This window comes from Tachypleus tridentatus, chromosome 6, assembly GCF_004210375.1.
Source record: "Tachypleus tridentatus isolate NWPU-2018 chromosome 6, ASM421037v1, whole genome shotgun sequence".
Classification (NCBI taxonomy): Eukaryota; Metazoa; Arthropoda; class Merostomata; order Xiphosura; family Limulidae; genus Tachypleus; species Tachypleus tridentatus.
The window spans coordinates 53,268,568-53,295,390 of record NC_134830.1 but is presented as its reverse complement, the minus strand read 5'-3'; the positions used below and the strand labels follow the sequence as shown (position 1 = coordinate 53,295,390).

The 26,823-nt window shown below is 33.9% G+C and overlaps 1 protein-coding gene across 3 annotated transcripts; it reads left to right on the top strand.

Annotated features, from left to right (window-relative positions):
- The first annotated feature begins 774 nt into the window (after positions 1-774).
- Positions 775-22,937, top strand: Ipp (inositol polyphosphate 1-phosphatase). 3 transcript variants are annotated; one of them, XM_076504803.1, is made up of 5 exons: positions 775-946; positions 4,763-5,003; positions 12,694-12,958; positions 14,443-14,617; positions 18,667-22,937. In XM_076504803.1, exons 2-5 carry the CDS (start codon positions 4,770-4,772, stop codon positions 19,193-19,195), a joined length of 1,203 nt encoding a protein of 400 aa, XP_076360918.1. In that variant the 5' UTR covers positions 775-946; positions 4,763-4,769; the 3' UTR covers positions 19,196-22,937. The 3 variants fall into 3 exon arrangements, with proteins under 3 accessions (XP_076360918.1, XP_076360920.1, XP_076360919.1); XM_076504805.1 differs by lacking the exon at positions 775-946 and adding an exon at positions 1,091-1,204; XM_076504804.1 differs by lacking the exon at positions 775-946 and adding an exon at positions 1,190-1,300.
- Positions 22,938-26,823: the final 3,886 nt, after the last annotated feature.

The following is a 26,823-nucleotide window of genomic DNA, read 5'->3' as shown; positions in this document are numbered from 1 at the left end:
CTGAGCTACTAGTTGGAAGTTCTGTGCATAACTGTCACTGATTTTTGATCAACAACTTAAAAGAGTTGGAGATAGAGACAGTTGACAGCACCATCCGTCAATTATTATTTGATTTAATAGTGAATTTGACCTTCACTCGTTTAATGCACCAAGACCCTAAAGTGCATGACACATTTTTCATCATCCCTTGGATTTAAAGTCTAAATATGCTAACTACCACAGTCTGAAGATCCAAGACTCGAGCCATAATGTGTTTCTGAGCATGCTTCGGACTTCAACTTATGTGACCATTATAACCGTTAGAATCAGCACCTCTTTTCTATTACAAGTAGCTGTGTAAGAGGCAAAGTAATCCTTCTTTTTTTTCAGTGGGTCTGAAAAAGAAATGGCTGCTCCAGAACCAAACAGTCTTTGATCTGACCATTTAAGCCCGCGTGTTGTATAAGGTGATACTCAGGTTGAAGAACCACATACCAAGACGTTTGCGATTTATTCAGTGAACAATGTGACGTTATATTCCATTCACGGACCCTGCTTGAACAAGAATGGAAAAAATACAAAATTCTGTCTTAAAATTTTGAATCTTCAAGCAATGAAGTGTTTATATTTTTTACTTCTAAGCCCTGACAATTTAATTACTGATATCATAATCCTTTCATTTTGTTTCAGTTTTTTCTTTGCTTCTTGTATATTTGGATTGTATATTTATTTATTTATTTGTTTGGTGTGATTTAGAATTAGCAATTGTGATGTCAACTTATTAAAATCAGGTGGTGGTGACTGACTTCCGACAGTTGAAATTACATGTTGAAGAAGGTTTGGTGTCATCTGACGTAAATAGTGTAATTGAATAAAAGGTGATATGGTGTTAGAATGGTATATATATATGTAAGTTGTAACATATTTTGAAGAAAACTCCGAAGTGTAGTAGTAGAAACTAAGAAAGGTAAGTGTAATTAAATTTTAGAATTTTACAAACTGTATTTTATATTTTAACAATGTAAGACATTTCCTAATCACTACACTGAATTATAATTTATAATTATATCAACACAGTACATTCAATGTAGGCTTAAAAATGCTTAAATTTTTATATTACTTGCAATAAAAACAGTGCAGTGATGCAGGATACATAACCCATATTTAGTTTGATTTTTTAAGCCTTTAAGACGACGCTGTAGTTGAAGAAATTCCAAAGATAAATGTATGTGAGTGTTAGAAAACTTAAGGAATTAGCGTGGCATTAAGTATTAATAAATACTATTATTAGTATTATTGTGACCTTACCTTGTCTGCTTATGTAAGTATAAATTTGTCACGTTAAATTACTTGCAAATATTGTTTAAAGATAATTTCCGAGTTATGTTAAAGGATGATGTGTCATTGGTAGAATAAAATGGTTAAAAATGTGAAATTGAATGTTTGTCAGTTTAATATGAAACATGGACTTGTTCTTTTTCAACATTTTCTTGGTTAAAGTCAGAAACTTGCAAAATAATTTTGACATGACCAGTATGTATTTATGTATTTGAATGTTTTAAAATCTTTATGTGACAGATATGGGCTGTGTGTTACATTTAATTTAGGTGTTTTAATTAGTTGTTTTTTGTTATGTGAAACAATGATAAAATGGTTTTGCACTTCTTTGTGTTTATAAGATCCAACAAAATTACCACATGATAAATTTCAAAGAGTATCTATCCATATAGTTTAGTAAGGTTTCAAGTTAACCATGTGTCATTAGTTTATCCTAGGAAAGTACATTCTCACTTGTTCAATAAAAATGTTTATTACAATGCTTTGTACCAAAAAATCATTTTGTTTGCTTCATTTTTTTGAGATTTTTACCAAAACCATAAAAACATTGTAATTAATCATTTTATATGGAATCTTAAAAAAAAGGTTTCTTGACAAATCAAAATGCACAGGGCCTCGCATGGCCTAGCGTGTTAAGGCGTGCGCTTCGTAATCTGAGGGTCGCGGGTTCGCACCCGAGTCGCGTCAAACATGCTCGCCCTCCCAGCCGTGGGGGCGTTATAATGTGACGGTCAATCCCACTTTTCATTGGTAAAAGAGTAGCCCAAGAGTTGGCGGTGGGTGGTGATGACTAGCTGCCTTCCCTCTAGTCTTACACTGCTAAATTAGGGACGGCTAGCACAGATAGCCCTCGAGTAGCTTTGTGTGAAATTCCAAAACAAACAAAACAAAATGCACAACATAAATCAAGTTGAATTTTACAAAACAATTAGAAACATTTTATAAAATAATGGCTTGATAATGAAAAAAAAAGTCTCTTAAATATGTATTTATTTTCATTAAATTCTATATTTCAAGATGTTTTTAGAAATGATCTTTAACATTAATCTCAAACATCTTAATAATATTTTTTTTTAATCTTTTTGAAAATAAGAACCATAAGTTTGAAAACTATTAGCTAGGTTCCTCACCAGCTATTTTCTCAACTTTTTTTAAAATTTTAAAATTCAAAGGTGGTAAAATTAGAAACATTTACTTCAAAATTCAAATATGAAACTAATTGAAGTTTCTCAAACTTTCCAAAACAATGTTCTTTGAAATAACACTAGAATTTCAGTGTTTCTTATTTTCATGTATAAACAAATTGAACCAGTTAGAAAGTTGAATCTCTCTGTCACTAAAATGACTTTATTTTTAAACTGAAGAGAAAGTTTAAGATTTCCTGTGCTTTTACATATAATTCCAATGGAATGAAAATTATTTTACATATTGTAGTTAGGATATATATTTTTTATACTATTTTTACTCGTGCAGTAAGAGATATATTTCTAAGCAGAACAATTATTTTAAGGAATGGAAAATTTTGTATTAGAAGATCTTAGAAAATATCAACATGATCAAATTCCTGACACTGATATGGTTTACCCTAAAATTTCAAAGAAGCTTTGTAAAGAGATTAGAGGTTTAAAGTGTTATTTTTCAAACATATCTTGACTTTAGAGAATTCTAATTACTAGAAACGCTTGGTGTGATCATTATTTAATTTTGTTTTTAAAAAACTGATGGGGTGGGAGAGGATCTGAGAAACTTGAGACCAATTTACATTTCTTCTTTAAGCAAGATTTTTGAAATCTGACATGAGTATTTCATATAACTTTATAAAAGATGACATATAATTAATGATTCTAAGTGTTTTATTGGAAAATGTTTCCAAATCCTAATTTTATAGTTCCTAATATTAAAGTTTGGATTTCAATCCCTTTTTTTTTTTTTCTTATTCAAGACCACTCACATGCAGATTATTGAAATCCCTAATAACCTGAATTAAATCACATCTTGTTTTTCTATGTTGGTGGTGTTTTATGGCATAAAGCTTTTAATGATTCTTTCAAACCAGTTTTCTCAGTTTAAAGTGTAAAAAATTACTTTGGAAAAGTGAGTTGTTAATGTATTTAAAAATATTTATCTACAGAATATATACGAATATGCTTGTTGAATATACGTGTGCATGATTTAGACTATTTAATACAGTTTATGTATGACACATGTACATAACTAATAGGAAATAAATGTACTAGTATAGATCTAGGTTTTCAAAAAGGATACTTGGTTTAGGAATTGCAGGAATCCTTATAAGGGGTATGTTAGAGGTTTTCATTTGAATGAGGAAGAGAACATAATTAGGTTAAGTTAATTATAGGTTTTAGTGATTTAACTTTTAAAAGCAGTAAGACTTCAAAGGTAAGAGGTTTTAATAGTTCTGTTACTTTAGGCTTAGACTCATGGCCAAAACTGAGATAAGACAACACAAGATTGAGAATAATTCAACATTAATCTGTATACAACTTTGTAGTGAAGAATTTCCTTTTAATATTTTAAATAATTCTTATTCCTCATCTTAAATAAATCAGTGATGTAAGAATAGAGTAGAGTGGTTTTTCTCCTACTTGTGGTTAGACTGACCAAAGTGGGACACTCCTCTACTGTACACCCTAAATGTTTATTGAATTAAATTTCATTAAGAATAAATTACATTGGTGCATGTAGAACTAAATTTATTTCAAACTATAGAACTTGCCGATCGGTATATGAAACTCCTGTTATTTCAATGCAATCTGAAGAAAGCACCATAGTGTTTCTTTGGTATTGTCATCTCATGTTACGATGATTAAACGTTACCTTTGTATTCAATTCTCAAGTCTGTATGTACGTTCTTGATCTAGAAAAATGTGTGTGGGTGGAATATGTTAACCACTGAATCACATAGAAATTAAAGTTGATGAAATGCATATGTTTTAGTTAAATTGGTGATTTTGAGGAGTAAATAGTTGTGGAGATTGTTTAGTAATAAGAAAAATTAGTAATATTAAGAATTAGAAAGATGTAACTGTGTTAATTTTCAACTCTGTCTCATAGGTTTGCATTTTCAAACAATATAAAAATACATTGACAAATGATGATAAAATACAACACTATATGATTGAGCTGTGAAACTACCTCTAAAATTACCAGAAAATTAACTTAATTATATTTGTGTTAATGAATTTTGTTCTTTTACCTGCTTCTTACAGTAATGTGTACAACAAACTTTGTTTAAAAAAAAGATACATGTGAAGCCCAAACAATTATATTGTATAAACTGGTTGTTTATATTAAACATTATTAGGAATCATTGTTTTTAATATCTTAGCAACTTCTGTACAGAAAATTGAGATTTTAAAAACAGTCACTTATCTTCTATATACTCTTAATTTTGTGTTTTTTTCTTGCAACTTTCCAAATCAAGTATTAGAATGGGAACTGAACAAGAGCAGTTAGTAAAAGCAGAAGAGCTGTTGCAGGCACTGATGAATGCATCAGAAAAAGCTGCGAACATAGCCCGTGCATGTCGTGGAGAAAGTACGCTCTTCTCATTATTAGTTGAAGAAAAGAAGGATAGTGAGAAAAATAAACGTTTTTTTCAGGATTTTAAAACCTTGGCTGATGTACTTGTACAGGAATGTGTAAGTCATGATGTCTCACAAAGAGTAAGTGTTTCTAATTGTTCTTGAGCTATCATGAACTATCTGTATTGGTTTTAAGTTGAGATTTGTTTAGAAATGTTTACCTTTACTCTTCAAAATAACATATAAACCTGTGTGAAACTTGTGTATAGAAGTTTAAGCTAAAATAATGCAATGTTTTTATTGTCTTCTTAAAATTGTATTCCTGCACATCAAAATTTATTTTTAGCAAGTTTCCATGAGTACACAAGTTATTTCTCTTTTGGTATTCTATCTTTCTTATTCCTTATTATCCCTTTACTTTTCCCTTATGATTTATTGTTTGTAATTATAACTTCCTGTGCAATCTGGGTTTGAATGTACGTAATATCACATCTATATGAGCAATACCTTTATGAGCTTCAATCATGGATTTTACCTTGATAGGATTTTGTTTTGTAAATATGATTCTGTACACATAATTTTCTATCTCTTATCTGAGTTGATATAAATAGACTAGTTTCATGTTCCATGGTCTTTGTCACAAGCTATTGTGTGTCATATGGGATATCTGATTGAAAAACCTTATTTTGAGGATGGTCTGTTTACCACAGTACTTTGTCTCATGTTCTGATTATTTCTCTTATTTTTTCTGAATTTGTTCATAGTTCTCTCTCTTAAGTTGACTGGTTCAATATTTTCAACTATTTTACTACCAGGTGGACACAGTATTGGATAGTCAGCCACAAAAGAAAGCTTTTGCCATGCCCATCCTCTCAGTTGTGAAACATGTTCACTTCTTTTAACCCCTCGGTGTGGATTCCTGTACGTGGTGAGGGGACCTCCCAGAGAAGGTTCTGTTCTATCTGGTTACCTTCTCTGGGATCTAAACATCCACCCATGTGTTTGCCGTGCGTGGCAACCCATGAAGGGGAGGAGAGGAGCCTGGTGGTTGAGGGGTCCAACCCTAACACACCACTTTGGCCTCGAATTCCTGTAGACGGGCGGCCTTTGGGTTGCCCCCCTCCTTGGGTCAATCGGCTGGTCCACTTGGGCTACGGTCAACCAAGTACCAGTGTTGGAAGTTCTCAACGGGTGTTGTGGACATTGTGCCTGATGCTGGTGTTTGGGTATAGTGCTCACGAAACCCTGGCGTTGCTGCATTGTCCTTGCGTGACTTTGTAGTCGCCCCTTGTAGGGCTCCATGTTGGGTGGGGTCAGTGGGTACGAAATTTTTTCTTTTCCTATGGATCCTCCAAAAATTTAAATAAAATTGTAAAAAAAACAGTCAATGGGTAAGCGACCACGTCTTGAATGCTCAGAACAGCAATCTTCAACATCAGTAACACACATACCTCATTTTCTTATATTACATTCTCTTTGGAAAAACCTTTAGGGCAAATGTCCCCTTTTTTTTATTCAAAGGGACTAGAGGGACTTGCTGGCTCCCAAAGTCAGTAAAGAAACTTGATCTGGTGACATTGGTTGAAACATCCACATCCCAACACACTGAACTCCTCTTGAATTCAAAGGCAATTGGGGATATACCTATTGAGGTTACACCCCATGCTACCTTGAATTCTTCACAAGGAGTTATTGTTAAAAGGGATTTGAAGAGCGTTCCAGTCAGAGATTCTCGCTGGTCTCTCCACTCAAGGAGTTTCTGCAGTGAGGCTCATCTCCACTTGCAAAGATGGAGTTACACTGCCAACAAATACCCTCGTTTTAACATTTACTTCACCACGTGCACCTGCCACCATCAAGGCAGGTTATCTCATTGCAGGGTTTGGCCATACATACCAAACCCTCTTGATGTTTCCAATGTCAGAGATTCGACCACTCAAAGACATCTTGTCGTGGTTCCCTGACATGTGCTTTCGTTGTGGAGGCAAGGACCACGATGCCTATGACTGTGACATGAACCCACATTGCATAAACTGCAATGGTTCTCACCCTCTTACTTTCATTCTTGCCCAAAATGGTTGGAGGAAAAAGAGGTGCAGCGTTTGAAAGCGACACATAACATTAGTTATCCTGAGGCTCAGAAATTGCTGTCCACAACTCCATCTCGGACATATGCTGCTGCACTTCATTCCACAACTACAGTGGGAGTGCAGACAGATCTCTCTGTGCCTCAAGAGAATCATTTTCAAAACAAATGAAAAGCCTTTTGACCTCCGTGGTTAAAAGGTTGATGAATCGACTTCCACACCCATCTCTGTTCCTCCCATACCTTCCAACAAACCTCAAGATCCACGTCCTTCAGTTTCAAATACAGGCATTTCTTCTGATACATCTTTTTCTCCCACCACAAGAGACAAAACAATTATTCGTTACGCGTCCTCAGTCACTGGATTCCTCTTCCAATAACAAAACCTGCCCACCGACCCAGAGCAGGATCCATGGAGGTTGATAGATCTCCTCCGACTAAAGACAGTAAAGAAAAAAAGGCGTGGTCGCAAAACCGAAGGGTTCTCCAGCCACTTCATCTACCCGTTCTTAAAAATGGCCACCTTAATACAATGGAACTGTCGAGGTTTACGTTCTAATCTGGATGATATCAAAATGCTGATTGCTTCCTACCATCCTGTTTGTCTTTCTTTACAAGAAACATTTCTCAATCTGCTGATACTGTCTCCATTCGGCAGTTTTCTCTGTACAGAAATGACAGGTTGTGTGATGGTCGAGTACATGGAGGGGTGGCACTGTTGGTTGATCAACACGTGCCCACCCTGTCTTTGTCACTCAACACACCCTTGGAGGCTGTAGCCATCTGTGTTTCCTTGGGTCATACCATCAATGTTTGTTCTCTGTACCTGTCCCTGGAGACATATGATCAATCAGATCTTGATGCTCTCGTTGAACAATTGCCATCTCCATTTCTAATCCTAGGGATTTTAATGGACATCATCCCCTCTGGGGAAGTGCTATTATTGATGGGAGGGCCGATCTGTAGAGCGGATGCTCTCTGATCACAATCTTTCTCTTTTCAATACTGGTTCTTCCACTTACTTTCATGCACCTAGTCAGTCCTTTACTGCTATTGATCTTTCAGTTTGCTCCCCTTCATTATTCTCCCATTTTTCATGGAGGGTTGACAGTAATCCACTAGGCAGTGATCATTTTCCGATCCTTTTGAGAGAGGCTGGCCGTGGTCGATGCCACCCTACCCGCGTGCCCCGGTGGAAGCTGGATCAGGCAGACTGGTCCACTTTCACTGCTCTCGCAGAACTTGCTCCTGCCATCGTAAATCAGCCATCAATAGACGACTGTATAGCAGCAGTAACTGACTGTATTACACATGCAGCTGCTCAGTGTATTCCTAAAACCTCGACACGTTTTCCACGATATCATCGTCTGTGGTGGAATCCTGCTTGCCACTTAGCACGGAAGGCTCAAAAGTGGGCCTGGGATACTTTTCGTAGATATCCCACACTTTCAAACCGGGTTGCTTTCCAACGGGCTCGTGCACATGCTAGTTGGGTAAGACGTCACAGCCAGAAGAAATTGGATTAAGTTCACAACCAGCGTATCTTCTACCACCAGTTCCAAGATCATATGGGACAGGATTCAAAAGGTTAATGGGCACTACAATTCTGTCCCCCTCTCGATCTTACTCTCTGATGGTCAGGAGGTGACTGATGTTCGGAACATCACTGACACTCTAGGTGAAAGCTTTTGCCAGGTATTTAGCACTTCTGCTTGTTCCTCCACCTTCCTGGCCATCAAGACTTTGGCAGAGCAATCACCTCTTTCCTTTCGAACTGACTGTTTCTTTGACTATAATTGTCCCTTTACCCTGGTGGAACTAAAAATGGCCCTTCATCTGTCTGCCAATACATCTGTTGGACCTGATGATGTTCATTGTGACATGCTGCACCATCTATCTCCTGCTTCTCTTGATGTCCTTCTGATTGTTTTCAACCGGATCTGGCAGGACAAGGTTTTTGCTAATGCCTGGCGCCAGGCTATTATTTTACCTTTCTCTAAGCCAGGGAAAGATCCCAAGATTCCTTCAAACTACCGTCCAATTGCTTTGTCGAGCTGTCTCTGTAAGACATTAGAAAGGATGGTTAATGCTCGTCTTGTTTGGTTCCTTGAATCAAACAACCTCCTCTCGCCCACCCAGTGTGGGTTCCGTCGACAGCACTCCACCACAGACCACCTAATTCGTCTTGAAACATCTATCAGAGAAGCCTTTCTCAACCGCCAACATCTTGTATCAATATTCTTTGACATAGAGAAGGCTTACGACACAACATGGAGGTATGGCATTTTGCGAGACCTCCATACATATGGATTCACGTGGCCATCTACCCATGTTTATTAAAAATTTTTAATGGACAGGAGATTCCAAGTTCGTGTGGGTTCGACACTTTCCGTTCTTTTGTACAGGAACTTGGAGTCCCTCAAGGCTGTGTATTGAGTGTTACACTCTTCAGTATAAAGATAAATGCCATCACTGAACAACTCCCTCTCACTGTTGCGAATGGGCTGTATGTCGATGACTTTCACATCTCATGTCAGTCGTCAAACATGAGATATATTGAGCGGCAACTACAAACCGCCCTCAACATGGCTTATTACAGCCCCCAAATGTGACCTTTCTTTCAGTCACCTAAAAGGCAGATACTCCAGATTGGAAGTACCGTCTTTTATTCAATGAATATCTTTCAAACAATCATTCAGTTCCCATTTATACAGATGGTTCCAAATCAGGTAATTCAGTGGGCTCTGCTATGGTTTGCTGTGGTTCAGTAGTTGCGCGCAGAATCCCTTCTACAGCTTCTGTGTTCACTGCTGAACTGTATGCCATATCTCTTGCCCTGGATCATAATGCAGCTGAGCAGTACTCCAACTGCACTATTTATACTGATTATGCTTAGTTCTATACTTGCCTTGGAATCAACAGCTACATGTTAGCTCACATCATATTCTGCTGATATTCAAAACCGACTGGCCCATTTCTCATTAGCAGCTACTTCAATCCAGTTTCTCTGGATACCAGGCCATGTTGGTATTCGCAGGAACGAGCTTGCAGACATGGCAGCTAAATATGTCTGCTTCAGCACCATCACTCCTATGCCTATTCCGTACATGGACCATGGTGTTGTTTTCAAGGCTCGGCTCGACTGCCAGCTTGGAGTGAGCAACGCGACAACAAACTTTTTCAAATCAAACCCAAAATTGGACTTTGGCCATCTAGCTTCCATAAAGTTCGGAAGGAGGAAGTTGTTCTCGCTAGGCTACACATTGGTCACAGTTTTTTAACTCATCATTTTCTTTTATCTGGAACTGATGCACCAATGTGTATTTTGTGTAACACTCAAATCACTATCAGCCACGTTTTACTTTCTTGCCATCGTTGCAATTCTCAACGACGGCAATATTTTAAACATATTTTTTCCCATGGTCAGTCTGTAACATTAGACAGAGTTATTGGTGATGGTGACTCTGTCCACCTTGATAATGTTTTTAATTTTTTACTGGCCATTAATCTTTTTAATCTCATTTAAGTGTTGCCTATTTATTCATTACACCTTTTTAATTGTGGTTCCTTTTTTACAGTTTTAATCTCTTTCCTTCAATTTGACATTGGACAATGGCCAGAACGTTAAATAACTCGACACCAGGACTGGAAAGGCCAACTTCAGGTGACTAACGCTACTGTTTGAACTACTCGTTGGTCGTCCTGGCGAGTTGTTATTATACTTTTGCTGCATATCATTTCACACTTTTACTACTTTACCTTTTAGTACTGGCCATATTGACTCATAACCCAGAACCAGGACTGGAAAGACCAACTTCAGGTGACTGTCAGTGGTTTTTATACTTACCTGTTAGTCTTCCTGGCAGGTTATGATCATTACCATTCTGCTACAGGTAGTTCTTTACAACTTTGTTGACTGGATGTCACCATTGGTTTTTACACCATTTTCTGTTTTAATTGCTGTTTTGTTTTTACCTTCATTTACTTTTACAAATTTTACTCCATTTACTTGACTTTATCTTTTTACTGGACATTTGGCTACTCATTGTTACAATTTTGCTATGCATCTTTTAAAACTTCTATTCTTTTACATTTTGATACTGGTTGCTATGACACAACCCGGAACCAGGACTGGAAAGACCAACTTCAGGTGACTGACTGTGGTTCTTGAACTTATCTGTTAGTCTTCCTGGCGGGTTATGATCATTACCTTTTTGCTAGAGTAAATACCTTACAACTTCTTATACTCTGCCTTCTATCTTAACATTGTAGACTAGGTGTCAACATTGGTTTTATACTTTTTTGTTTTACCTTCATTTCCATTTATGTCTATTACTCCATTTATTTATTTATTTATTTATTTTTTACATTTTTACCAAATGTCTGGCACAGATAGCCTCGCTGCTTTGTGCCATAAAACACTAAATCAATCAATCACTTCTTTTAAGCCTAATTCTCATTGCTTTTTCACTGTAATAGATGAAAGCTGCTTTTTTTTTTTTGCTAAGTAATAGCACAGCAAAAAAAGGAAATCGTGGATATGCTTCAAGTCTATAGTGTTGACTGTTAACTGATCTGGTTATTTTATCTACATACCTTTTATTCTTAATCTTCAGCTAACTTCTTAAGGTTTCACATTGTTACATGTTCTACTGATCGTAATGTGATGTTCTGTATAGATCTAACAAACATTTTTACTGTACATTATTTTGAAAGATGTCATTCAATCACAATACGTATTTATTACCATATAATGCATTTCTAATAGTATTGCCTAACGTTCTCTGTACTTTAAAATTTTTAAAGTTGCAGGAATGTTTTTGTTTAACTAGAAATTGCTTAAACAGATGTAGTGGGTGAACCTTTATAAATAATAAATCTTAACCTTGAGTATAATTCTGACAAAGTAATCTTGTATAAATCTAGATTTTCTATGTATGTGTTTGAAAATTTCTTTTGTGTTTTAAACAATGTTTTTAATAACACTATGTAACACAAAGTTTGTTCCTGGATAATGTGTGTTATTTCTTAATTGCTTATGTTGTAAAAGTACAATAAATGGCCATTATTCCCTTTAAACTTTGCTTTTGTGACTTGGATAATGAAATTTAGAAATTAACCTATTTTCTATGTAAAAACAGGCAAATTTGCACATTTTCATTACATAAGGTCTGAATAAAACAACATACGAATCAAGATTTACATGTATTTATACTAAAGTTATACAAACATGTTTAGAAGTGAGTAGTTTTTTGACATTTACGACTGTAATGTAAGTCACTTTCATGTATCAGCCCCCAAATAAAGTCAGTCTCCCATCATGTTTTTGTTATATGCTCCCAGGTCACAAAAGCAAAGTTTGAAGAGAAAAATAGGTCTTTTCCATTTACGTTAGGCATAAGCAATTGGGAAATAACACTTTGTTTTCAGGAACAAGAAAAAATAAAAATTTTGTTACATAATGTAATTATTTTACAGAAAGAAAATTAATGGACATGTGTTATTTGTGTACAAAATATCTTATCTTCTTTATACCATATATTCTTTGGAAGGTCATCACCCCCACAAGTAAACAAAAGTTAGATGTTTAGATTAACATTGTATTGACTTTATAAAAATATTGATTGTTATGGTGTTCATAATTTTTATAAATGTATTAAAGCTATTTAACAAGTTAATGTGAGGATACTTAAAACTTGTATTTTTGTAACTTTGCATAAAACTTAAAGTATGTGTTACCATAAGTTCCCAGGGATTGAAAAGAGTATTCAAGGTGAAGAGAGCAACCAGTTTACAAATACATTGGGTGAATCTATCTGTGTTAAAGTTATGGCCACTGAAGCTGAAACTGAAAACCTTCTGGCTAAAGTTCTGGATGGTAATAACAATGCAGCTGTATTATTAGCTAATTTGGTTCACAAAGACATTAACAATTCTGTTGTTGAGCCTAGACTGGATTCGTCCATTCAGCTGCCTTTAAATGATATTGGCATTTGGATTGATCCTATTGGTAAGTTTCCAGTGCTTAAACATTTTCAGCTGTTAATACATTATAAATACCCAAATAAAACTTTATTGTTTTTTGTCTTGAAAACATGAATGTGGCAGGTTTGAAATGCACAAGGTTAAGAATACATTACCAAATCATAGATTAGACATACTAAAGTAAAATGCTTGTTTATATCATTAAATTGTCAGCCATATTGACTTTTAAGTTCAGTTGAAAACATTGAGAAACATAATGCTTTGTGAACAGTGTAGTTACTGGGAATCAGATTCAAATACACTTTAATTTCTTTTATTTGATTTTTTTATTGTGCCGAGATGAAAATATACAACCAAGTATCTGTGGTTTCTTAAGTTTCTCTCATGATGATGACAAATGAAATCAGTACTACAAGTGTGTGGTTTTTCACAATTTTTTTTTCTCCTAATTTAGTTGTATCAGTGAATCAGATTGAACTGGTTTTGTTTATAACCATAAGGTATTTATCAGCAAATTGAATAAAGCTCGCAGTGTGTAACTAAGTCCTGCTAATTACCACAAAATAATTGCAAAGTCCAGTGAGATCAGTTTAATTTTATATTTTTCTATACAACTGCTGTTTAAGTGCCTAGTTAGTGCCAAATACAGCAACTTCTTGTTACAAGTTATAGAGTAATGACTTGTTTTTAGCTGTTTAAGTTATGCTCACACTACTCAGTTTTTTGGTATTTATTGTAATAACCTCTGCAATATCATTATTAAGTTATCAAGTTGAGATAAATTAATAAAATGGCTTAATCTGTGTTGTACTGACTCATTTTGACAGTTTCTGCAAATTACCATATAGTTATGTTTGATAATATTAAAACTTATTGTATGCATATTTGAAGTACTTTAATAATCAGTGAGATTGGTTGCACTAGCTGGCTGGTACAAAGCCCTTAATTACATAAAATAAGTACTAATACCAAACCCCATAACTGTTATAAAATATAATAGAATGGTTATTTTAACATTCAATAACTTTATTTTTACAGCTGTTATTTAGAGAAATAACTTTAAATACAAAAACCTTACTTTTGTTAACTTTTACTCTAGTCCACACTGAAGATTCTTTTGAAATTCATGAGCTTAAACTTTTAATCTTTAATTCAAGAAGCAAAATGGTAAACTTCTATTCGTGATGACTGGAAATTCTCTTTCAAAATATTCTTTGAGACCAAATCCTCCTCACCCTTTGTGAATAAATAAATATGAGTACAAAATCAACTTCTTTGGAATCGATTTTAGAAATTTCATGTTCTTCCCTCTTTGTAATTAAATGTGGTGGCTGGTTGTGTATAGTTTGTTTGGGATTGTTTATGTAGTTTCAAAGTAAAACAGTGATTACTGTAATATAAGTGATCAGAAAATTTGTCCCTTGTATAATCATTTCACCACATTCATAGAAATTTGATTATTAAGGTTTTAAATACATTAACAGCTTTTATACAAAAATTGTCTCCTAGATTCCACCTCGGAATATGTGAATGGTCAATGGGAGAAACCTGGAGTGTTTGGTATTGCATCATCAGGTCTTCAGAGTGTTTGTGTGCTGATAGGCGTGTACAGTCTATTAAGTGGGGCACCTGTACTTGGTGTAGTCAATCAGCCATTTTATGCATGGAACTATTCCTTAAATAGGTAAGTATTAGTATAGATGTCCATAAATAATCTTCTTCAAACCTATTATGTGTGCTGATATTATATTTTTTATGCACTTTAACCTCGCTTAACCCTACCAAACGCAGGTGGATTGATTCGGTACATCTTTGTATGGTTCGTTTCAGAGCATTTAAGACAAAAAGAAACATTTATGAAGTAATTTGAAACATTGCGAGAAGTTTCTGTAAACTGTGTAACTTCTGCGAGCAAAATATTTCAGTTTTATATGTTATATTTGTAGAATTTGTAGTTATAAAAAAAGTTCACATAACTTCATTGTGATATTTTCTTTAGAAAGCAAAAGTACATACCACTGTTGTAAATTTTAATTACTGGTCTATTATGTCTCCTTGTAAATTGTTTTTGTAAAGGTTTTATTTTACAAAACTAGATTTTGAACGTTTTTTTTTATTAAATTGGAGAAAGTATTGCATTCATTTTCACTGTGTTCATGATCACTGGCCTCTAATAAATGTAACTTTTATCATACCAAAGTTACAAGCATTTCAACTTTTCTTTTAATTTGCTAATCAAAGTTTCATTTAATATATGTAATACATTTTAAACTCTATGTATAATAACTTAATATCCCTTTCTACATTTCTTTTTGGTGATTTTCATTACACATTCAAGCAAATACTCTGACTAGTAAGGCCTAATGTAAGGAAAGGCTAACACAGCACTATTGTTGGATAACAAACTTAATAAAAACGTTTGTGTGCAAAATGATTTAAGTAGGTCTTCATTGCATTGTTCCCCAAAAAATACATTGTCTATGGTACTTAAACATTGTGATTCAGATGAGATACAAAATAAAGTTTTTTTGCAAGATTTAAAAAATTAGAACAGTAATTGCAAAAATTCTTTCTTCTAGCAAAATTTCACTAATCTAAGTTATTATCACTTTGTTCTGATCTCTTTGTAAGCATTCCTTTCACTGAAAGCCATTTTGTATAATTGAAATGAACAGAATAAAAATCTCTTACATTTGCATTTAGTTCACTAATCTATGACTTGTTGAAGCTGAATTATAGGCAGTTGCATCACACTGTGAATTGATAAGTGTATGTGTAAATTGTATTCAAGTTAAAAGGTTAAACTAGTGCTATTTTATTTAAAACTCTTATTTCCCTCCTGGTGGTGTATTATGCTCTGAAAAGCTTTGAAAAATTCATTAATGTCAATAGTTTTGTTCTATGTTCTAGAATCAACACAAAATCAAAATTTGACTGTTATTTTTGTTAGAATTCAGTCACTAAAACTATTTGTTGAAATAAATTTCAGCTGTGAAGCATATTTTTTGAAATGTTTAAAAATAACTACAAGTTAATTTTTTATTTTTAATTGAATATTATAATTGATTCCTTGAGGCAGGATGCATCAAACAGGGTGTGGCAGAGTTATAGGGCTACTAAAGCACATGTATATAAACACTTATTGACTAAATTATTAAAGACCCCATTTAATATCAGGCTGAACAACTGTTTAGCATGATAATAGACTGGACATAAGTGTTACTTGTACTCCACAAGGTGTGAAAACATGTATTCAAATGTAGTCAATGTTTGTCAATGAGTGTAGTCAACAAGTGGTTTACTGATATCACCATTATATGGATATGTTGCCAAATGCCCAAATTTATTCCATAAATGCTCAATTGGATCAAGGTTTGATGATTTTACTAGCCAGGAAATTTGCTGTTCTGATTTTTGAACCAACTGTGAATAACACAAATGTAGTTGATTATTTTGTTTTTGCTCTAAAGAGTCTTTGTTCATTACAGAGCATTGTGAGGGTATGTGGTTAGTAAAAACAATCAGGCAAGTTTAGTAGGCCTTTTTTTGCATCTATTATGTATTATTTATTTCACAAGAGTCTTGGATATGTTATGTTGCACATGTTAAAGCATTACTATTACAAATAACTGGAAATTTGAATTTAGAACTTAATAAAATGTTAATATCTATCAAATTTATGTTTACCAACAAGATTAATGCCACAGTTTTGTTCTTTGTTAACACAAATGTATTTTAGTGTACAAACATAAAAGCAATACAATTTGTAATAAGTTATTACAAATGATAGTTTATATACAACAGCTTTGTATTACAAACTTACAGACAATACTAAGTTTTATATCTGATCTAGAACTAAATATTTTATTGATACTATTGCATTTCACTTAAACCAACAATGCCTTTCTTAGCTAGTCTCACACTAGTTAGAAGTTCAATTCTTGTCAGAGAATATTTAATGTCTTTATAGAAACAATAATGTTCAAAGTAAATCACTGAGGTTGAATGGTTTATAATCAAAATCTACAATGTTCCTGGTTAAATTCTGTAGTTTTTCAGTTAACAAACGTTAATCACAATTATAACTTACTTGGTCTATAGCACACTGGCTGTAGCTACCCAGTATTCTGTCTTAACTGTCTCTCAGCTGGCTGCTTTTCATACAAATTACAGGAGACTAGATTCTTCAGAGATCGTTTGCAACAATACTGTCAGTCACTATGTACATATAATACTAGTACGTTGTTGATTCTTACTCAAGAATTCTGAGAACAGGTAGGACTTATGCAATACATAGTCAAAAATATATGTCACATGCAAAAAAAGAAAACTATACAGAATCAAGCTTAAACACTAAAATAAATGCACAATGGTAAATCTGTTACATATCTTATTGTTATATGTATTGAATGCAGACTGTTTTAAGAATTGATTAGCTGAGATACAAACCAGTTGTAGTTAGCAACCATGGTTTATGGTATATACTCTTCATTTTCTCTGTTGATAGTTTTGAAAATAAATGCAGTTTATAAAAGAAACTGTCATCAGACAATGAACATCTAGTTTCATGTGCCTTTGATATTCAGAAACATCTTGGTTGGCCTATTTTTGCATCTACGGGGCAAGTTATAATGAAGTGGGTAGCCAGTGTACAGTAAACATATAGAAAACCAGTGACATATTTTTATACATGTGAATCAAAACTGAAACTAAAGTGATGATTTACAATAAAGAGTTCTAGCATTCTCTTGTATAAGTTTTGTTTTTGTAAGATAGAATTTTGATTGACAAAGTTTTTGCTCTTTGACCTTCTCGGACATTTAGTTTTAGATGAGGTGGTGGAGTTAATTGTTTGTTCAGCTTTGGTGTTTAAGAATTAGGAATGCTATCTTTTTCTTTTGATCTTCATTCATGCAATGCTGAGTATTATTTTGATGTTGGACTTCTCTTTACAGTCATTTATCATTGTAAGTTCCAGAGTTGTTGGAAAGACTGTTTTATTCGTGCTTCTTTATCCAGATAGCTAGGGTTTGTGTTATTGATCCATTGAAACCACATACTCATGCTGTAGACATTAACATTCAACAAAAATTTTAAGCTTATTTGTTGGAATGCAGAGAAGTATCAGTGTGAATCTTACCAATCAACATTATTGCCATTAAAGTATTAAAGAAAATAAGGTAGCATAATGATATTGGTCTTTAGATTTTCAAAGTTGATCTTATAGGGTTTGAACTCTTGGATTAAAATCGAAACAGATTCTAATTGTACATGCAGTTTGTTATAGAAATAATACATTTTAGAATATCTTATTTTGTGATAGGAAGTGTTAGCCTGAAATTTCGTTTTCCTCATGTGAGGGATTCTATATGCTCAGAAGAATTCTTACCTCTTATGCATAAAAAAAAAAAAAAGAGTGGACTTGTTTTGTGATTATAGTGTATTTTAACTTGCATTTTTGGATTTGTATGACTTTTTCAACTATTTTCTACCTGTTATGAAAATGTTTTATAGATGTAATGATAGTTCTTGGGTTGTATTGAATGAGATTTAGTCAGTAGCTGAAGTAAGTCAATAGTCACATCCAATGTGGATTCCTCCTATTGTGATGTCTGCAAAGTTCTAAGAGGTATTTTTGCAAAGTAGGAGGAATTAATTAATTTAATTTAATATCCTGTGATATTTTTCTGTCCATTTGTAATTCTAAAACATCACATAAATTTATTTGTACAGGTGGACTGGTCGCTGCATCTGGGGGTTTTGTCACCAGAAAACAACTTTTAACGTTGTTGAGAAGTTGCTTCATAATGTCTCCTCCGAACTTGCTGCTAATACCCCTCTTGATAAAAGTGTAATGACCATCAGTGGCAGTGAAGCATTGCCCCTAGTGAGTGCTTTAAAAGACAAATATGAAGTGGTCTTTGCTGCAGGTGCTGGATACAAGGTATTGAGTGTTGCCTCTGGTCTTGCCAACTTGTACTTGCTCACCAAGGGCTCGACCTTCAGGTGGGACACTTGTGCTCCTCATGCCATTCTTCGTTCTCTCGGTGGTGGTGTGATAAACCTTAAGCAGGCTCTCGGTTTGCCTCTAGATTCTCTCTTGGATAATGAAGAGAACCTTCAATTGATCTATAACTGTCCAGAGGAAGGAGTTAGAGGAATTGACCGCTGGTGCAACGTTGATGGATTTATTGCTTACAGAGACACAGCTAGCCTGCTGGAGCTCATTCAGTTCTTAAAAGAGGTGAACCTAAAACCGTGATTATTTAATGCTTTTATCCATAGTAATATACATTTAATTAGGTGTTGGTGATTCACTCCATGCCTCTTAATGGTGTATTTAGTCAGTTTGTATATGAATAGTATTATTGTCCATTAATAAACTTAAATTGTGATTTTACAGCCTACTCAGTTGTTAACATTTTTAAAAAGTCATCTGAATATTGTATGCTGTTCTGTTAGTGACCATCTATCTTAGGTAACAGTAATAGTTTACAAAAATATACATTTGAAAACTCACATTTGAATAATGCTTTTAACTGTTACTTTAATAATAAATGTATTTTATACTGCTAGTTATACAAAAGTTGTAGAAAGTAATACACAGAATCTGTTGTGAAAGTTACTGGTCACAACCACCTGTGTGTCGTACATTTATAAGATGGTATTATTCTACTAAAACCACATGAACTTTTTCTCTTCTGCTATGACCAAATAGCTCATAGCATAGTTTACTCTTTTTTTTCTATAACAAGTGTTGGGCCTGAGCACTTGGATAAAATCAAACAATTTTAGGTCAACAAAAGCTGTTGGCTTGATGTTAAGACAGGAAGGCATGGCTGAATGCATTTTTTATTTAATTAAAGTCTCCAAACTTTTTGAAATCAGAAAGATTTGAAATTTACAAAGATCTTGTGAAGTAGTGATCTGTTTTTCACTATATAGAGATTAAGGAAAATATAAAAAATGTATATTATTATAGTAATGGATTTTTCTAGATTGTTTTATCTATCATTTTTTTCTTATAGAATTATTTTCCATATGTTGATGTTCAACACACTGTACTGTTTAAACTTAACGTAGTTTAAAATGTTATATATTTATTCTTGTATTGATTTTTTTTATTATAGTGATATTAGAGTAAAACTATTATGTGAAGATGCAGTGTCAAAACCATTATTTTTATACCTTATTTATGGATGTATGTTTTCTGTCTTAGTTGAAAAATGTTTCTATTTTGTATTTATTAACATGTTAAAGAATGTTGATTTTATGTGAAGTCTTTATGCACTTGTCAACGTGTTTTTAAATCAAATATATTGTTGCAAGAAACTTTTACTGTAGTATTTTATTTAAGAGTTACTAACAAATAGAAGGAAATACTTGATTCTGTAATTTTAATAATTGAATAGTGTAAAAAATATTGTTTTGTGATTTCTAAAATGTGTGATTATAGTGTATGTTAATAAATAGTATCAGAATTTAATCAATATAAATGAAGGAGTTTATATGTACTACATGTTCCATGATTGATTTTCTAGTCCTTTTGATTTTTACTGTTTGTGATTAGCAGGAACAAAAATAGGTTGTTAGATATATATATATATATATATATAAAAGGTGTCTCAAAAGTCCACATTTATAGCCATTTTGCTAGTGAAAATTTATTTATTTTTCAGATAAATGAAAGCATAAATAATGGGTGGCTGTGCAAATCATGAGAAAATCTGTATCATATGTACATGAAAGTCAATGGCATACAGTTTAAATAAATGTTAATAGTGAACTTTACTCATGAGATGGACCATTGAGACACCCTGCATTTAGTTTAAGCAGAAATGAAGTTAAGTGTTTGTTTTTGATTATGTGATGGCTGAATATAGATTAAATATTTGTTGTGTTTTTGCACTTATAGTAAAATTGATTTCACATATATTGTACTTATTCTATTACTTGAACAAATTATTTAGTCAAAATGGTAATTGTTAAAATGTAATGCTAAAGTCATAAGTTCTGGCAGAAGAAAGCAAGTATAACATTTTGTCTCATAGTGTGGTTTGTGTGTGTGCAAAATGTTTTTGTAAGATTCATATTTTATGTGGATACAGTGTATTAGGAACAGTTTGTGTGTATGCTGACCAAGTACCTTAGGATTAATTTCTGTTTTGTTCTCTGAGTCAGGTAGTTAGTTATGTACTCAAGTTAATGAAATGACATACAGTATCAACTGTCTATTAACCTTAGTATTCAGACTTTGTATCACGTGTATTTGTTAGATCACAAGTTTACTTCCAATATGGTACTTTTCTTCTCTCACAAGATCAGCTACTCTTGTTCACTTCTTTTCCCTACATGTGAACCTTTTCTTCATGTGTGCCACAAGCCTTCTGCTCCCCCCTACTGCAATCAAGTAATTCCAACATGTCTCTCATGTAAATCATTGTGCATCACCTCTCCATCAATAGGAGCATAGTATGCTTATGTGTCTTTCTCTGTGTTCCTCTACTGAACTATCACTTGGAAGTTTGGCAACTCTTGTACTCGGACATTTCTTTTTGTCTTTCAGTTTAAGCTATATTTACTTTTCGAAGTGGTTATAATTTTTTAACATACCCAGTATTCTTGAATGTTGCATAAATTTGGTCTAATTCTAGCTGCCTTCATTTAATACATTCACTTTTCCCAAAGTCATTGTCAGTCTTCCACGTTTTTTTGGACGTTATTTCTGAGGTATGTTTTATCCCTTGATCCAATTTCTTATGACCCATGTCCTTACTTACTGCATGAACATTCTTACCAACACCATTGGGTTTTTCACTCATTTCCTGACATTTGTATCCATGCTGAACAATTTGTCTCTCGGTTACATGACGGAGTTAATATGCCTTGTCCCCTATGGATTGCCGTTGTACATCATCATGCAGACTGTCTGTATCTCGACCAACAAATGTTGGGTTCTGTTGTACCCATTTGGGGGACGGGCTTCAAATTCCCTGTTAATTTAATCCATGCCCAACTTTCCCATTTACATCTTATCCTAATGACTCTTTTGCAGTATCTTTTCACAATTCTTCTCTTGTCTGAGATTCTTCATAGAAACCCTGAGTAGTTTTCTGGGAATATCCATTTCCTCTGTATCTCAATGTTGGCTCGTTTGTTATATTTGGTTTTGCATGTGTGGCTCCTCTGTTGTTGGAACCTTCTGTGTCAGGATGATGTATTTTCAAAGACCCATTTACATGCACCTTATCTCTGGGATTTATGTACGGCTCAATTTCTACAGAATTATATCTTTTTAGATCAGTCCAACAAAGCCTATCCCTTTCCACCTGGTGGTAGCCTGTGTTTCAGTCAGAGCTAAGTGTGGTACCAATTTCAGTTCTTCCCAATCTTTACCTGTCCATTCTTCAGCAGGTACCACAACTCATTGTTTTCTGTACATTTGGATGTTTTTCAACACTTGCACCTCCTCCTCTTTAACTCTGTTTTATAGAATCGTTGGTTCGTAGTGGTCTGTCTGCTTCCTCACTTTCTACATGCAAGATTCTATTTCTTTTGTTGATGTGGTTTTTGTTCTATGATACTGCTTGTCAGTCTAGGTCATGGAAACATACATTCCCTATATTGGGCCCAGCAGAAGGGGTGGAGAGAGCAGAAGGCTTGTGGTATAGGTAAAGAAAAGTTCACATACAGGAAGAAGCAATAAACGAGAATAGCTAATCTTGTGAGAAGATCAAAGTAGCTGTTGGAAATAAATTTTCAGCACAGGAAAAATTACAACTTACCATTAAATATCAGTAATTATGTTTCATTGTAAAGGGCTTTAATAATTTGGAAATTGTTCTCTTAATAAAGCAAGGAAACTGTTTTTAAGAAAACCAATTTATTCCTGCCAATAAATTGTATTGAATATAGTGAAAGTTGTTTCATTGTAGAAGATGATTTCAGATTGCCTTTGTACTTTTGTCTGCACTATTTACAGGGATAATAAAATAATTCTGACATTTATTTGATTTTTGTAAAATTGTTTTTAAGAATTAAATATTAAGAAATGATCTTGAGTGTTGATTTATTGATTTCACTTATTTTATTTTTACTATGATAGTTAAGGAGTAGTTTGATATCGTATGTTAACTGTAGGAGAGTGTTATTTTGTATAATTACATAATTCTTTTTCTGCTCTATATTTTGGATTTAAATAAATGTGTGACAGCTTCTAAAGGAACTGAGAATACCATCAAAATCAAAACTAGTTGAAAAGCTGCTTTTTATGTTCAATACATTTTTATGTAGCTTCATAGTTAACATATAAAAAAACATGTACACGTGGTGAACCAAGAGTTAATCCAAGAACAACAGTAGTGTGGTAGAAGCTAAGACAATTTCTAGGAACATGCTTCTTAAGAAGATTGGATTTCCCCAGACCTAATTGATGCTAAAAGAAAATCGTTTATCAGTTTTTTCAATAGAACAGGCAACCTGTCTTGGAACTGCAGAGGAGGCAATTTTGTTGTCCAATGAACCTAACAGTATTTTCTAGAGCAATACTGAATTTCAGGTGCAAAAATATCAGAAAATGCCAAGGTGAGTGTTGAAGGTGCCAGTCACTAGCCTACCTGAAGTTGCCCCTGGTGCAAATCTTGATGGTAGTAGGCCCAGCATTGCGCAAGTTATCTTATCGTAATGTAAAATACTCGGCCGTGAAGGCCATTCAAAAGTTTAGTCGTATCGACTGCAGATGCTGTCAGATATGTTGTATTTAAATATTAAAAAGTATACTTAATAGAAGTAAACACATTTTTAAAATATTTTAATGTAATAATCAAACAACTGCAGCAGATTACTGGAAACTGTATCTCGTGCATTATTTTATGCCAGAAACTTAACGTTTATAGTGATGGCCTAACAATTAAGGCACGCTAATCCAAATGACATTCTAATTGAATGTTTATTTTAAATTTCAGAAGTGATTATTTAAGTTCGAATAATACTTTCGTTTTTAAAATAATAAGTAACTTAATCATCAAATGCTGTTTTTTACAACTGAATAATTACGTAGTATAATTTCTGGATTGACAAATGGTAAAACGAAATTAAACTTCTATGGGGAGCTAAAGATTTATTAAAAACAACTTGCTGCCAAATAATCAAGGACACTAAATTGAAGGTTCTAACAAAGAATTTAAGACTCGCGTGGATAAATGACGTATTAGTTTTGCGTCTAATTTAATTGATAATAAGTTGTTGATAATTACTAAACTGAGTAATGAATGAAAAAATCTGACCTTCGCCCAATGTGGGGTTTGAATCCATGAGCCTGAGATTAAAAATCTCATGCTTTACCGACTGAGCTAGCCGGGTACTCGTAAATTCTCTTATCTTTTATTTTATGTGCCTTAATTTAGAATTTATTTTACTGATATTATATTTTCAAATATTTATTGATTACAAGTGCATAAATTATACTTTATTTAGGTTCGTCCATTCATTCAATTACGTTTTAAATGGTTGCTAACTTACAATATCGAATCAGCCCACAAATTAAATTTGATTTGAAATTTTAGGTTAGTTTCAAAAGGAGAGACATTAGACCCTGTTATATTATCAACAGTTGGAACTTTTTTGAAAAGTTCCATTGCGCAAAGATAAGCAGCCTGCGTATGGTACAAAGATAAATATTGATACAGTAGTTTAGGTCGGAGTTTCTCCGTGTTTTCGATACCCCGAGACAGCTCATTACTTCCCTAAACTGTCGCGTACCACGAAAATGTAAGTAGAACTAAAAATAATTAATATTTTCGTATGAATATCCTTTCATTTTCTGTTTGTTTTTGTAAAATTCCGTAAAACAGTAAGGTGGTTGAGAAATACTGATTCAGCTAACTTATTATAGTTTTATGTAAGTATTTTCGGTGATGTTTTTCATCAGCCGCGTTGTATATTGAAGAAGGGTTAGAAATAAAAGAAATATAAGGATCAGTCAGTTTTTGGGTTTATCACAAGCTGCTCAGCCATAACTAAAACCCGTCCTTTTATGTGGATGTTAGGTGCCTCTCTCAAATCATTTGTATTTTGTAACGCTAGTAATACTTATCTGCTGCCGACCATAATTTTAAAACTACTGATTACATGAAAAGCAACTCTCTACCACCCACACTTAGGGATGTAGTTTGGTTTGATTTGAATTTCACGCAAAGCTACACGAGGGCTATCTGCGCTAGCCGCCCCTAATTTAGCAGTGTAAGACTAGAGAAGGTCGAAACGTTTTTCTCTGCTTTACTAGTAAAAGTGTTAACACCCATACCAGCCGTTCTGAGATACATTTTTATTTCACGTGGGGTTCTCATCATCAAGAATAGCGTCAGAGTGGCAGTTAGATGTGGTTTGTTTTGAATTTCACGCAAAACTACGTGAAGCTTATCTGCGCTGGCCGTCCCTAATTTGGCACTGTAAGACTAGAGGGAAGGCAGCTAGTCATCACCACTCACCGTCAATTCTTGGGCTACTCTTTTACCAACGAATAGTGGGATTGACCGTCACATTATAACGACCCCACGGCTGAAAGAGCAGGGGAGTCGAACCCACGACCGTCGGATTCTGAGTCGAATGGCTAGCGAAGATAGCCCTTGTGTAGCTTTGCGCGAAAATTAAAAGAAAGAAAAGAAAAAAGCTGGCTGAAAGCAGTGACGTAGGCAGGTTTTTCGCTCGTGGAAGGGAGAGAGCCAATAAATTAAGTTGAAATGGAAACCAATTTATATTAAAACGGTCACTAAAACAAATCAAATCAACTGTAACAGTGTTTATTATAGTCGTATTTTGCCGTGAATTATATAAAATGAGTTCATTATATATAAAAGCTGGAAAATAACATAAGTGAAAGTAGTCCTACTTTCACTTTTCTGGTTGAAAAATGTGAAAAATAGAAAGGATATAATACCTTCCACGTCACTAAATTGCTATTAGATATGACTTGAGCAGTTACGAGTTGAACTTATTGAATGCTGGTGACTTAAATTTTATTTTCAACGGTGAAGTTCGTGTTTCATTCAAGAGCTCAGATTATGCAAAAAGAAAAAAAATATTGCAATAGGGTAAAAATATTTATACCGACTACATATGATAAATCAAACAACTCTTGTTAAACGGTCATGATTTTTCGTAACTGAAAAGTTTAAAAGTGAAAGAAAAAATCTTACAACAACTGAGCCGTCTGTTACTTTGAAAGGTCTGTAAATACTTTTACTCAGTATGATGAAAACAGGGATCAATAAGTCGTCGGGAGAGTTGGTCAATATCTACTTTTTCGATTCATCAATAACTGATTCTATCAACGTTTTCTGAACTAGGAATCAAACACTACTTAACAATTACCCGCTGGTACAGCAATAAGTCTACGGATTTACAACGCTAAAATCAGCAATTCAATTTCCCTCTGTGAACTCAGCAGATAGCCCTCGTGTAGCTTTGCGCAAAATTCAAAAACAAACGTACTTCGTTGAAACATAAGCTCAGTATTCACAAAACTGAAGTAACAGACAAAGTGATCAAGAAATTTGCTAAGTAACTAAGGATACGATATAACGACAGCAACTGTTTTGGCGTGTCTGTCTTTTTTAAGCTGGCAAAGCATGATTATAATTAATTATACTTGCCATAAGACATTAGAATTAAACCTACTATATATTTTGATACTATACTCTTTATTCAATCACTTACAGTTTTCTAAGAAGAATGTATGATAATATTCTATTCAAACTGAGTCTGCCATATATGTTGCCTACGATGCGTTTCGCTCAATATAAAACCCATCAAAGCAGCTGTGATACAACAAACGCATTTGTAGTTGGAACGTTGTTTATATAAGCCATGTGACACCATAACAGTTAAATG

Bases quoted from the DNA above. Each gene is read 5' to 3' on its own strand.
- Ipp (XM_076504803.1), top strand. From the start codon at position 4,770: ATGGGAACTGAACAAGAGCAGTTAGTAAAAGCAGAAGAGCTGTTGCAG. The intron at 12,959-14,442 runs GTAAGTTTCCAG...ATTGTCTCCTAG, and splicing joins CATTTGGATTGATCCTATTG to ATTCCACCTCGGAATATGTG. The intron at 14,618-18,666 runs GTAAGTATTAGT...TTATTTGTACAG, and splicing joins TGGAACTATTCCTTAAATAG to GTGGACTGGTCGCTGCATCT.